This window comes from Ochotona princeps, chromosome 16 (genome assembly GCF_030435755.1).
Source record: "Ochotona princeps isolate mOchPri1 chromosome 16, mOchPri1.hap1, whole genome shotgun sequence".
NCBI classification, from domain to species: Eukaryota; Metazoa; Chordata; class Mammalia; order Lagomorpha; family Ochotonidae; genus Ochotona; species Ochotona princeps.
In genome coordinates, this window is record NC_080847.1 from 2,324,020 (window position 1) to 2,337,190 (window position 13,171).

General features: G+C 54.0%; 1 protein-coding gene across 1 annotated transcript in view; it reads right to left on the reverse strand.

Annotated features, from left to right (window-relative positions):
• USP10 (ubiquitin specific peptidase 10) overlaps positions 1–13,171 on the reverse strand; it is a 53,298-nt gene that overhangs the window by 17,127 nt on the left and 23,000 nt on the right. Inside the window, exons 3-4 of the mRNA XM_058674371.1 lie at positions 9,675–9,735; positions 6,846–7,868 (exon numbers count right to left, since the gene is read on the reverse strand). Coding sequence (XP_058530354.1) covers positions 6,846–7,868; positions 9,675–9,735 — 1,084 coding nt within the window. The remainder of the gene's footprint in view (positions 1–6,845; positions 7,869–9,674; positions 9,736–13,171) is intronic.

Genomic DNA, 13,171 nt, shown 5'->3' on the forward strand with positions numbered 1-13,171 from the left:
CCAAGCTAAGCGGGCAAGTCTGTGGTGTCAGCAGTCATCCAGCAACTGACTCAGACTAAAGCCTTGCTCTTCCAAAGCAGTGCTCAGTGCCAGGTCCCAGACTCAAGTCCAATAAAAACTGGTTCCAGAATCCAAATGTACACACACCCCCCTTCCTGGTGCACTGAGTGTCCTCTTTCCCTAAGCGAGGAACCAGAGGCAGACATGGCGCATGGCTCGTCTTCACAAGAAACAAGAGCATGCAGGTGCACGAAGCCCACACAGCGTCCACTGAGAACCAGCTGGCTGCTTCCCTCTGCTGCAGGGACGCAGCCCAGCACCCAGCAGAAGGCATGAAGTCAGAGGAGGCAGTCAGTCCCCGGCACCACAGTAATCCCGCGACCCCAGCCTTATCTGCACCATTCACACCCACGGGAACCAGCTTGTCAAAGAACAACTCCCTATTACAGGGAAAACAACAGAGGCTGCGCAGTGATGTGGCTTACCGCCTGGGCCAGCCTGCTCCTTCCTCCCAAGACGTAAGCGGCTTCAGCTCCACCAGCAGACTCCAGATGCCGACTTATGCCCAGACTCGGGCTCTTCCATCTCCAAGAGCCCTTCACTATCACTACAGCACAGCCTATCATGTCCGGTGAGTTACAGAAAGGTAATCATTTAACACAGTTTCTAGCAACAATCAAGCACCCACACTCAGATGCGAGGGTGTAATGTCCCAGAGTAGTGTGATGTGCACAGATCCACCACGCTAAGAGCAGTCAGGCTCTGAAACAACAGGGGCTTCGAGCCAGTTGCCTCCCCAACACGGGCACTCTCGACACAGGGCTGGCAGCCTTCACGCAGCCAGGCTGCAGGTAAGCTGGCCGAGCAGAGCAGAACGACCATGATGTCACCAGCTCCACACAGCACAGTGCAGGCCTGCTGCCAGGAGCAGCCATGGCTGTGCAGCCTGGTCCAGGGTGGCAGGAAAAGCAGAGAGGGACATCAGAGCCCCCGGGGGGCACTCCCTGGCCAGGGCCCAGCGGGACGGACCAGTTACTTTTGCTTTCACATGGTGGCCAGATGAGTTCCATTTCAGAGGTGCTGCTGGGAGGCCCAGGCTTACCCGAGGGTGTATTCAGAATCAACAGAGCAGAAGCATCGTGCTTTTCCCCATCCAGGGACTACACCAAGAGCAGAGGAACCAGGCCAGAGGTGAGCACAGACAGCAGCAAGCACAGGGCTCAGGGAAGCCCACGGGGCGAGGGAGGGAAGGGCTAAGGAGAGGGCAGGGATACCAGTTCCCAAGTGAGAAAGGAAATAGAGTTTCTGATTTTCTCTGGGATGGCACAGGGTTGAAGAGAAGGCACAAGTTGCAGGCAGCGCTTGAAGACAGTCGTTCCTGGGGGCGGCATGTGACTCTTCCAATAAAAATAAGTCTTTAAAAAAATGATTTTAGGGCTCGGCGCCATGGCCTAGAGGCTAAAGTCCTCGCCTTGAACGCCCCGGGGATCCCATATGGGCGCCGGTTCTAATCCCGGCAGCTCCACTTCCCATCCAGCTCCCTGCTTGTGGCCTGGGAAAGCAGTCAAGGACGGCCCAATGCATTGGGACCCTGCACCCGCGTGGGAGACCCGGAAGAAGTTCCAGGTTCCCGGCTTTGGATCGGCGCACACCGGCCGTTGTGGCTCACTTGGGGAGTGAATCATCAGATGGAAGATCTTCCTCTCTGTCTCTCCTCCTCTCTGTAGATCTGACTTTGTAATAAAATAAATAAATCTTAAAAAAAAAAAAAAAAGAAATTAAAGTTATTGCCTAAGCTTTTCTCTCAAAATCCAAACATCTAGAAAAGTGCAGGCCTAGTTTTGTGATAAGGCCTACACATGGAGCCTTTTTCATCTACATATTTCAGCAACGCCTGCAAGGTCAGTGGTTAGCCGCGAGCTAGCTGGGAAGCAGCCCCGGCCTGGAGCTGACGGCAATTCCTGATCAGCAGCCAGTGCTCAGAGCGCCTGAACGCCAAGTCAGGCAGCACACAGTGGGCAGACAAGCCCACACCCACAGCCTTCTCACGTCCCTCTGTGGCCACACACTGCTCCTGAGCCTGCAGAACCACGCTGCAGAGAGGCAGCATGGGCGGCCGTTCTCCCCAGGAAGGGCCAGTTGCAGGAACGGCCTGAACCCGACTCAGACAGGACAGAGCCGGGAGCATGGGGGAGCGGGGCTCCGAGGAGACAGGAACCAGCTCCTCCGCTGCTGGCCCACCTCTTTCTCCTTCTTCCAGGGCAAACCAGCAGGAGCTTCCTAGAGTGACCAATCACACCCCAGAGCCTTCCCTTCCACACCATTCCTGTAATTTCCTACTCATCCAGCTCCAGGAAGCTGCTTTCTCGGCCCGTTTTCCCCCAACACCTGTGGGATCATCTGCAGCAATGTCGTAATGGCACAGAATTCCAGAATGACTCAGAAATGACATAAATTAACCAGTATCTTCACTTTTGCAACAGCTCAAACCTTTCAAAAGGCCGTTTTCAAGTTCAGCTTCCTGGTACAATCTGCTGTCACTCAGACATCTTGGAGTGCTGCGTTCCCCATGTCTGCATCTCAGCCTTCCACAGAAGCTCACGTGCCAGGCTTCCACTGCTCAGGACCCGTTTATCCAGCAGCAACGTGGGCAACAGAAATCTTCAGGTCAACAAAAACTATGGGATTGTTTTTTCCTTCTTTCTTTTCTTTCAAGATTTACTTGTTTTAGGGCCTGGCACGGTGGCCTAGCGGCTAAAGTCCTCGCCTTGAACACGCCGGGATCCCATATGGGCGCCAGTTCTAGTCCCGGCAGTTCCACTTCCCATCCCGCTCCCTGCTTGTGGCCTGGGAAAGTAGTTGAGGACAGCCCAATGCTTTCGGATCCTGCACCCGTGTGGGAGACATGGAGGAAGTTCCTGGCTCCTGGCTCCGGATCGGGACAGCACTGGCCGTTGCGGCTCACGTGGGGAGTGAATCATCGGATGGAGGATCTTCCTCTCTGTCTCTCCACCTCTCTGTAGATCTTTGTAATAAAAAATAAATAAATCTTTAAAAAAAAAGATTTACTTGTTTTATTGGAAAAGCTGATTTACAGAGTGAAAGATCTTCCATCAACTGGTTCACTCCCCAAATGATCACACTGGCCAGAGCTGAGCTAATCTGAAACTAGGAGCCTGGATCTCTGCCAGGTCTCCCATGCAGGCACAGGGTCCCAAGGCTTTGGGCCGTCCTTGACTGCTTTCCCAGGCCCCAAGCAGAGAGCTGGATGGGAAGTGGAGCAGCCAGGACACAAACCAGCGCTGATATGGGATGCTGATACTTGGAAGTGGAGAATTAGCCTGTTAAGCCGTTGTATCAGCCCAAATTGTTCTTTTTTAACTGTTTCAACATTATTTACTTTCTGTTTGTTTGAGAGGCAGAGAGAGAGACAACAGGAGATGGGGAGAGACACGGGTAAGAGGGCAGAGAGGTAGGGTGGGCCTATTTCCACCCAATGGTTCACTCCTGGAAGGGTGAACTCGGCCAGGCCTCCTGTGCTGCCTCCCAGGGCACACTTTAGGAGGATGCTGGAATCCTAACCAAGACTTGACTCCAATCACTGGGATAAGGATGCAGTGCCCAAGTGGCATGGTAACTGCTATGCCAAACGCCACCGTTGCAACCCCCCCATCAGCTACAATTACTTTTACAAGTGATTCATGTTTTGTTTTAAAATTAGAATGTAGAGAGTATAACAGCACTGATGTCCATGAAAAGCCCAGATGCAGAGAGCTTGGCCGGCCCATAACCCACATTGTCTGGCATCACCCTGCCCACAACATTCTCTGAGGGTCTCTTTTCCTCACTACCATCACTTTGGAGGAACACCTGCTACCTTGTTACCTAACCAGGCGCAGCACAGCAAAGTGATCAAAACACCCCACCACCCACAGGCTAGCCTCCACTCAGACACAGAACAAGGAGCAAGAAGGACAAGTACAACCCCGTCCACCAGGGGTTGCATGTCCAACGCACACATTCAGAATCCTGCCACCAGAGCAGGTTACAGGACCACGGCCTTCTTGACTTCACAGCTTGAGGAGGAAAGGCAACAGAGAGAAATCACTTCCAAAGTCAGAGAAAGGCTACACTGATTCACAAACCCTTCAAACACCACCAGTCTTCGGGTGCACTTTCACTTGCATCCTAAAATGGAAATGTGGACATGAAGTCATCACTCCTCACACCAAGGTCAACTTGCAGGTAGTGCCACTGTGCCCAGGAACAGCTGTAGAGCAGGCAGTGCCGCTGTGCCCAGGAACGGCTATTGGGTAGGCAGTGGGTTGGACATGCAGTGCCACTCCTGTGTGGCACAGTCTAACAGCACAAGCCCTAGCTCCTGCCCACTGGAACAGTATTTTACATGGGCATCTGGCCCAGACTCCTCACCTGGCATTATTTAGACTGCTTTACAACAAAGCATGCTGTTGATGCATGATTTTAACAGCAAAGCAATCAAACCACACAGCTCTACTTGTGACTTCCAAGGGTCTGGAAAATGACACATTTCCCACAGAAGTCTGGAACTTCAGAGTTCACCATGCACAGGCGCGCTGGGTTGCAGGGCACTGGAGGTAGCAAGGCCTGGGGCGGGCAGGTGTGGCACCCAACCCAGCGTCAAACAGCAGTCTCCAAGCCTTTCACATTTCCTGTTCTCACCCCTAATTCATTTACTCCATGGGGGAAATGCCAATCAGTCCTCTCACTGTACATGAACCAGGAAGCCGACAGCCTCACGCCAACCCTCCACACCAAGAGAAGACCCTGGGTGCAGCGCCTCCTGGCAGGTAGGAGCCAGCTGGACAGACCCCGGGTGCAGCGCCTCCTGGCAGGTAGCAGCCAGCTGGACAGACCCCTGGCAAGGGCCGGAGTGTGTCGCCGCGGCCTTTACAGTGATTTTGTCTCTTTCATTTATTTTATACTTCTGGTTATACAAAAATTGGTTGGCATTTACTAAGCAGACTCAGTGATAGAAAAAATGATCCAGAAATGAAGGCAGCTGAAAATCAAAGAATCTGGAATCAGAAATCGGCTGTGGATATTATGCAAAGAACTTGTTTAAAAGAATGGATCTGGTGTCTGCACTGTACCTGTCTCCCTCTTTCCCCAAAGTTAACAAACAGAATGTTAACCACAAGAGAACCAATTAGGTCCTACTGTCCTACTACCACCAACACATCTTCCAATAGAACTAGAACTTTACTTAGTTAAAAGCTGCTTAAAATCATGTGGTTGACACTTTGGCGCATTAAGAAACCTGTAGGGGTTACCACAGTGGCACAGCAAGTTAAGCTTCTGCCTGCAGCACCAGCCGTACCCACAGGGCACTGCTTCGAATCCCAGCTGGGAAAGCAGCAGAGGATGGCCCAAGTGCTTGGACCCCTGCCACCTACCTGGCCACCCAAGAACTGAGAAGAAACTCCTGGCTCCTGGCTTGGATTAGCTCCGTCCTGACCACTGCAACCAGGTAGCTCCTAAACCAGAGGCTGGGAGAGCTCTGTTTCCCTGTAACTCTGCACTTCAAATAAAGCAAATCTTTAAAAAATAAAATACAAGGGCCCGGCGGCGTGGCCTAGCGGTTAAGGTCCTCGCCTTGAACGCCCTGGGATCCCATATGGGCGCTGGTTCTAATCCCGGCAGCTCCACTTCCCATCCAGCTCCCTGCTTGTGGCCTGGGAAAGCAGTTGAGGACGGCCCAATGCATTGGGACACTGCACCCGCATGGGAGACCCGGAGGAGGTTCCTGGTTCCCGGCATCGGATTGGCGCGTACCGGCCCGTTGCGGCTCACTTGGGGAGTGAAACATCGGATGGAGGATCTTCCTCTCTGTCTCTCCTCCTCTCTGTATATCTGGCTGTAATAAAATGAATAAATCTTTAAAAAAAAAAAATAAATAAAATAAAATACAAAATTAAAACGCTTGTGAAGACCAAACAGAGTTGCAGTCTACTGACTACTTTCTCATTTTAGGAGAACTTCAGAATATTACGTTTTGTACAGACATCAAACGCTCTTTTTGGAAAAAACTGCACATTGTCATTCTACTGTGACCCAAGGCATTGTGTTTCTGGAGGGCCTTCATGGGGCGCCGCCGAGGGGCCTGAGGGCGGCCAGCCCTGAGCAGAGCTCCGTGAGCCCGGCTACCCGCAGAAGCTCCTGGGGAGTGAGCTTCTGCTTCTGGGGTGCACACAGCTCCCAACTTGGGGCCCCTCTTACCAAGCTGTGAATTAAGCAGCTCTGTACTCCTCATTCTTTCACTTACAAACAGCCTGGAACCAGGCAGCTCTGTATTTTTATTGGCGACTGCTCTCACTTCAGAACCCTAGCACTTTAAAATAAAATTTTAACTTTGGCTGAACTCCTCATTTTTCTTTTCCTGTTAATAGCTGACTCGGGTGTGTAAAAGCTGAATGAAATCCAATTGCTCAATACAAATACAATATAAAATAGGTGCTGAGGAGAGGAAAAGCTCTGCGTTACTCATAAAATGACTCCTTGTATCTGAATATGAAGAACACACAGGGTGGCAGTTATTCTATCAACAGCAGCTGACGGCTGGCCCCGCAGGGCACAGGGCACTCACGCACCTGCGGAGCGGTCACTAGATCAGAAACGCTCAAAATGGACACGTGGCTTGCCAACAGAACAGGGCTCATCACAAACTCAGACTTTTCCCTCAAAACAAAGGTCAGACACTACACCCTGACATTCTTCAGGAATCCATCCTAACGCCCAGGCCCTTCAAGCACAGACATTCTGCAATTCCTCACCCAGACACTGTGACGGGCATCTGTTAACTATACCTGCGATTTGCATGGCTACAGGATCCTCTGACACCGGAACAAGTCCTTCTTGGACTTCAACCTGCTTTTCAGGGACCGGCGGGGACGTGGCAGGAGGGGAATACTTGGCTTCCACATAGGCCACAGGTGAGGAGGGAGAGGGCTTAGAGTCACGGAAGAGACTGGCCCAGGACTTGGCGGGCTGGCTGGCAGCAGCGGCGCCCGCCACAGACACGGCACAGTCGGCAGAGTGACAGGAGCTCTCGGCTGTGGCTGCGTCCGAGTCCATGTCCCTGCCAGCGTGAACCTCCAGCCCGTTGGCAGCTGGGCCTTCCCCCAGCGATTCAAGTATTTGTCTATTTTCAGTAGCTTCAGTACCAGGATAGGGCTGACCCCCCGCTGTCCTTCCCAGGCTGTCTCTGCCAGCCTCCATAGGCAGGCACGACTGTTCACAAGCAGTCCCCTGGTGCCCCTCGGGCTGCCCTGCAGTCCTGGCATCGCTGCCCAGCACCCCAAGGAAAGGGCCACCTGGCACAGTGTCACCGACACAGTCTGAGGAGTTCTGAGGGCTGGGACAAGTCCTGGGCGTGAGCGGCGGGAGCATCTCCCCCATAAATTCAGCATCCTCTGGGCCCACGCTGTCTGGGAGCGCGGAGTCGGCGTGGCCGTTGAGTAGGGCTCCAGTGGAAACACCGGCCTCGCCACCATCTTTCAAGTAACTGTAGTATCCAGGAGGCCGCTTCTTCTTCTTTTTGCGCTCCCTCTGTCCGAGACCGCCAGGGCCACTGTCGTTTTCCCAAGCCTCTGCCTCCGGCTGAGGACCGTGAGCCAGCGCAGGGTCCAGGGACGGGCAGCCAGCAGTGCTGTAGCTAACCTCCTTGTCTGTGCCCTCGGGGCTCTTGCTGGAAGCGGGACAACCGAGAATGAACTCGGGAGCCTGAGGGTTCAGTGTGCTTGCGACACTGCAGCTGGGGGCTCTCGGCACAGGACCACCAGGCTCCATGACCTCGTTGACCCCAAACTCAATTCTCTGAAAATCTTGTCCTGGGGAGGAGAAACGGTTCACAAAAAACGCCATCAGTGAGCAGCACTGAGAAGCATGCACTTTCACCTCCTTGCTGAAAATAAATCCTAACTGCAAACCGCGTGTGCACGCAGACAGGGAAACCGGAAGCCTGGGCGAATCCTGGTTTCTGGGCAGACACAATCCCAAGGGCGCTGCAGTAGGAAGCCAACTGTGGAAACCCCTCCCGGAACGGCCTCAGGCAAGGCAGTGGGTGCTCGCTGCCAGGCTGGGGCGCTGCTGCACAAACAGCCTGCCCTAAGGACGTCTGCAGGCAGCCCTGTGAGACCCACGGCCAAGGCAGGGGCACCCTCTCCAACACAGCGGGACGGAAGCTCAGGACTGGGACTGCATGGCCACCACCCCGCATTCCGGTCACTGCGACATAGGCATGCCTCATGGTGCCATCTCAGACAGCAGGGGCAGCACCCAATCAGCTGAGTCACCAGATGCTCAGCCTCCGGGACGCCTTACACCTCAAGTTAAGGACTGGGAGTAATCCTCAGAGCGTATTTGTAACGCATGGGCTAGGTAGGTGATTCATCTGTTCTCAAGGGACACATTTCAAGAAAGGAATCCTAACACCCAGAGCACAGCACCTCCTTGCAGCAGAAAAGACGAGGGGACAGCGTCCCGAGCCCCCGGGCTTGGGGAAGGAGACTCCAGCTCCAAGCAGCACAGAATCCCTGGAGAACACTGACATGATCCCCAAGAACAAGATGAAGCTTACACCCAAAGCCCCAACAGCAGAGGAAAATCACCAAAGAAAATGGATTATTACTACCCCCAGGGCCAACTGTCCGCCTCACATTCTGCGATCACCTGTCCCGGATGCTCTGCCCAGGCCAGGAGAGAACCTAGGCAATGGGAACAGGGGCTTCTGAGAAAAGGGGCCTGCAGCTAACGTAAGCAGGCAGCAGACTCCAGCTGGTTTCTCTGCAAGACACAACGTGGATTTGAGGGAAGAGCCAGGAAAGCAGTGACTGGGAAGGGACAGCGCCAGGGTGGAGGGACCAGGAGTGGTGGCGCCACCGTGTGGAGGTGGGGAACAGAGGGCAGCGGGTCCAGCACACCGCAGCTCAGGAGCCCAGCGCCCAGGGACTAGAGGTCCTTTACTGCTCGCCCTAACTACAATACACCTGCTCTTTCTGTATGACACAGCATCCATTTCTTAGGAAACTGATGATAATTGTAGCTAGAGCCAGGAATATGGCTAATCTTTTCAAGGGACACATTTAAACGTAACTACAGTGAAGTTACGAGTGAAGTGATCTCACCAATCTGACCACGCCCACCCCACAGGGATTCCAATTCTCTAGCTCCCAGAGCAAATGCTCAGCGTGCAGCTTCTCCGAGGCCTGCCAGGGCCAGGAGAAACATCCAAGACAGGTGTGACTGCCCCGTGACCATGGACCTCAGCGTCCAGCGTCCAGTGCCAGGAACCACCAGAGCAGCCAACACAGTGAATGAGCCAGGCAGGAACGACGCTCCCACCAGCCGGCTCCGGCTCTCTGAGCGGCAGCTCAGGAGCACGGCTGTGAGCCTGCCTTGGCCTCAGGGACAGCTCCGAGACAGCTTAGGAGCACGTGAGGCCAGCTGCACATCTGGCACTGTGAGGGACCCCACTGGCTTTAAAATGGATTCAGCAGTCACAGTGACTCAGTGGCTCACACTTGAAGCTCCAAGGAAATACCCATCTGAGGTCCGGATGAACACTGGGGGCAGCCAGCCCATCCGGCTCATGTGGCTGGACGCGTGTGGCAGGGAATCCGGGAGAAGTGGCTTACCATCAGGTGGTTCATCCGCAGCCCGGCTGCCACACAGCACTGTGCCACCATAGGGAGGAAGCTGCACAAGGAATGAACAGATTTGCATGTTAAACCTCAATGCATGCCATTTAACAATGGTGACATTTCATTGCAACTCTTTATCCTGGTAACTTCTTAACACAATAACATAAATGGAGAATTAGGAAAGCACAAACCACATCAATTTACCTAAAACGGAAAAAGCACTACAGGGGTGCACTCAGATACTCAGCATTACTAACCGTTCACAAATGAAGCCCAAATTGAAACGGATGCCCAGAGACATTAAGTCACCTCCTGAGGGCACAGACACCTGCGGCCACGCCCAGGGCAGCCGCCAACTGCAAGATCAAGTTCTCAAAGGAAAGGAGGGGCGCTTTTGTAGGAAGTACAACACTTGTCCACTTGAACACCTTACATTTCTTAATTTTGTTTTTATCCATTCTTGGATCCAGATAAAGAAAAAAATGCTTGACCACGTTTCTAATAACTGACAGGAAGCACAGAGCAGGGATGGGCTCTAACTCAGGTTGTGGCCACACAGCAGGGAGGTGCATGCGCAGATAGGCAGTGATGAGCTCACCTGCAGGTGGAGGCCAAGTGCGTCTCATCACCACCACTGCCAAGCACCCTGCAGCCAGGCACCCTGCAGCCAGGCACCCTCCATTCAGGTACCCTGCAGCCAGGCACCGTGCAGCCAGGAACCCTCCAGTCAGGTACCCTGCAGCCAGGCACCCTCCAGCCAAGCAACCTGCAGCCAGGCACCATGCAGCCAGGCACCCTCCAGTCAGGTACCCTGCAGCCAGGCACCCTGCAGCCAGGCACCGTGCACCCAGGCACCCTTCAATCAGGCACCCTCCAGTCAGGCACCCTCCAGCCAGGCATCCTGCAGCCAGGCACCCTTAAGTCAGGTACCCTCCAGTCAGGTACCCTCCAGCCAGGCACCCTGCAGCCAGGCACCCTGCAGCCAGGCACCCTGCAGCCAGGTACCCTGCAGCCAGGCACCCTGCAGCCAGGCACCCTGCAGCCAGGCACCGTGCAGCCAGGCACCATTTCATGGGGATGGAAAAGATGTACGCAGTACCCGGAGTGAATCTATTTGTTACTCAGGTTCCCAGACTGCACCAACCACAGTGTAGAGACGCCCGGCTCTGTCCCGCTGTGCAGGTTCCCCCGGCTGGTCACTGTGATTCTCACACCCCTCCGCACACTCAGGTGTGGCATCAGAAAGGATGGCACAACAAACGCCTTCACTTACCACAGGGAAGGGGAGACTTACTTAAAGATATTTCTTAAAACTAAACACTCACAAATCATGCAAAGAAAAAAAATGAATACATTTGACATTAAGGTTAAAAATGGGTTCCCCTGGGCCCAGTGCAGTAGCAGAGTGGCTAAAGGCCTCACCTTGCATGCTCCAGGATCCCATTTGGGTGCCAGTTTGTGTCCCGGCAGCCCTGCTTCCCATCCAGCTCCCTGCTTGTGCCCTGGGAAAGCAGTCGAGGACGGCCCAAAGCCTTGGGACCCTGCAACCATGTGGGAGACCTGGAAGAGCTCCTGGCGTCCAGCTTCGGATCAGCTCAGCTCTGGCTGTTGTGGTCACTTGGGGAGTGAATCAATGGATGGAAGATTTTCCTCTCTGTCTCCTCTTCTCTACACATCTGACTTTCCAAAAATAGATAGATAGATAAATAAATCTTTTTTTAAATGGGCTCCCCTTATCTAGCAAAAGACAAAAAATAGTGCAGTGTGTGACATGCAAAGCTCTTGTGTAACAAGCAGTGCCAGTGGTTATTAATCCCACAATTCAGACAAACAAACAAACAAAAACAGACAAGCCACGTGACTTAAAACATGCCAGGGAGGAAAGAGCTCGTCAGCAGAAGAGGAAGCTGCATGGCCAACTGACGCGTGAAAACAACAGGCCCACGCAGGGCACAATGTGGGAGCACTCAGAGAGGTGAAGAGCACTCAGAGAGAGGTGAGGAGCACTCAGAGAGAGGTGAGCAGCATTCAGAGAGAGGTGAGGAGCACTCAGAGAGAGGTGAGGAGCACTCAGTGAGAGGTGAGGAGCACTCAAGTGAGAGGTGAGGAGCACTCAGTGAGAGGTGAGGAGCACTCAGTGAGAGGTGAGGGGCACTCAGTGAGAGGTGAGGAGCACTCAGTGAGAGGTGAGGAGCACACAAGTGAGAGGTGAGGAGCACTCAGTGAGAGGTGAGGGGCACTCAGTGAGAGGTGAGGGGCACTCAGTGAGAGGTGAGGAGCACTCAAGTGAGAGGTGAGGAGCACACAAGTGAGAGGTGAGCAGCACTCAGTGAGAGGTGAGGAGCACTCAGTGAGAGGTGAGGGGCATTCAGTGAGAGGTTAGGGGCACTCAGTGAGAGGTGAGGAGCACTCAGTGAGAGGTGAGGAGCACTCAGTGAGAGGTGAGGAGCACTCAGAGTCAGAGGTGAGGAGCACACAAGTGAGAGGTGAGGAGCACTCAGTGAGAGGTGAGGAGCACTCAGTGAGAGGTGAGGGGCATTCAGTGAGAGGTTAGGGGCACTCAGTGAGAGGTGAGGAGCACTCAGAGGTGAGTGGCACTCAGTGAGAGAGGTGAGGAGCACTCAGAGTCAGAGGTGAGGAGCACTCAGTGAGAGGTGAGGGGCATTCAGTGAGAGGTTAGGGGCACTCAGTGAGAGGTGAGGAGCACTCAGAGGTGAGTGGCACTCAGTGAGAGAGGTGAGGAGCACTCAGAGTCAGAGGTGAGGAGCACTCAGTGAGAGGTGAGGAGCACTCAGTGAGAGGTGAGGAGCACTCAGAGTCAGAGGTGAGGAGCACTCAGTGAGAGGTGAGGAGCACTCAGAGAGGTGAGGAGCACTCAGTGAGAGATGAGCAGCACCCACAGCACGGGGCATTGACAGAGGCTGTGAGGACTCCAGTCGCAACCTCAGCAGGAACTCTCTTATAATACCACTGAGCAGCAGATGACCAAAAGCCTCCAGGAAGGTCCTGAGGTCGGCAAGAAAGCCTCCAGGGGTGGGGCCCTGGGGATTCACAAAGGGACACGGGGCACTCCAATATTTAATTTATTTATGCATGGCTAGGGAGAGAGGTCTTCCATGTACTAGGGCGACCCTCAAATGGCCGCAATGGCCAGAGCTGAGCCAGGGACTCTCGCAGGTGGAGGGCCAGCGGTCAGGCTGTCCTCCGCTGCTGTCACCAGCAGGGAGCTGGATCCGAAACCCCAGCACTGACCAAAGGCAAACACTGTACAATTACCGGCACTGAGTAACTATAATCACAGAACCCACCCACCAGCACGGCCAAAGGTGAGGCATGTGCTAGCTTGTACAGCATAACCTGGTGCCGTGACAGTGGCCACCTGCCCCCACTCCGCCCACCCCCCACACAGGGAAGCCTTTCCTGACAGCTCCAGCAGAGGCCCTGGCCCTGGGGAGGGAGGTCCTGACAGTGTCCACCCTGTCTTCTCTCTC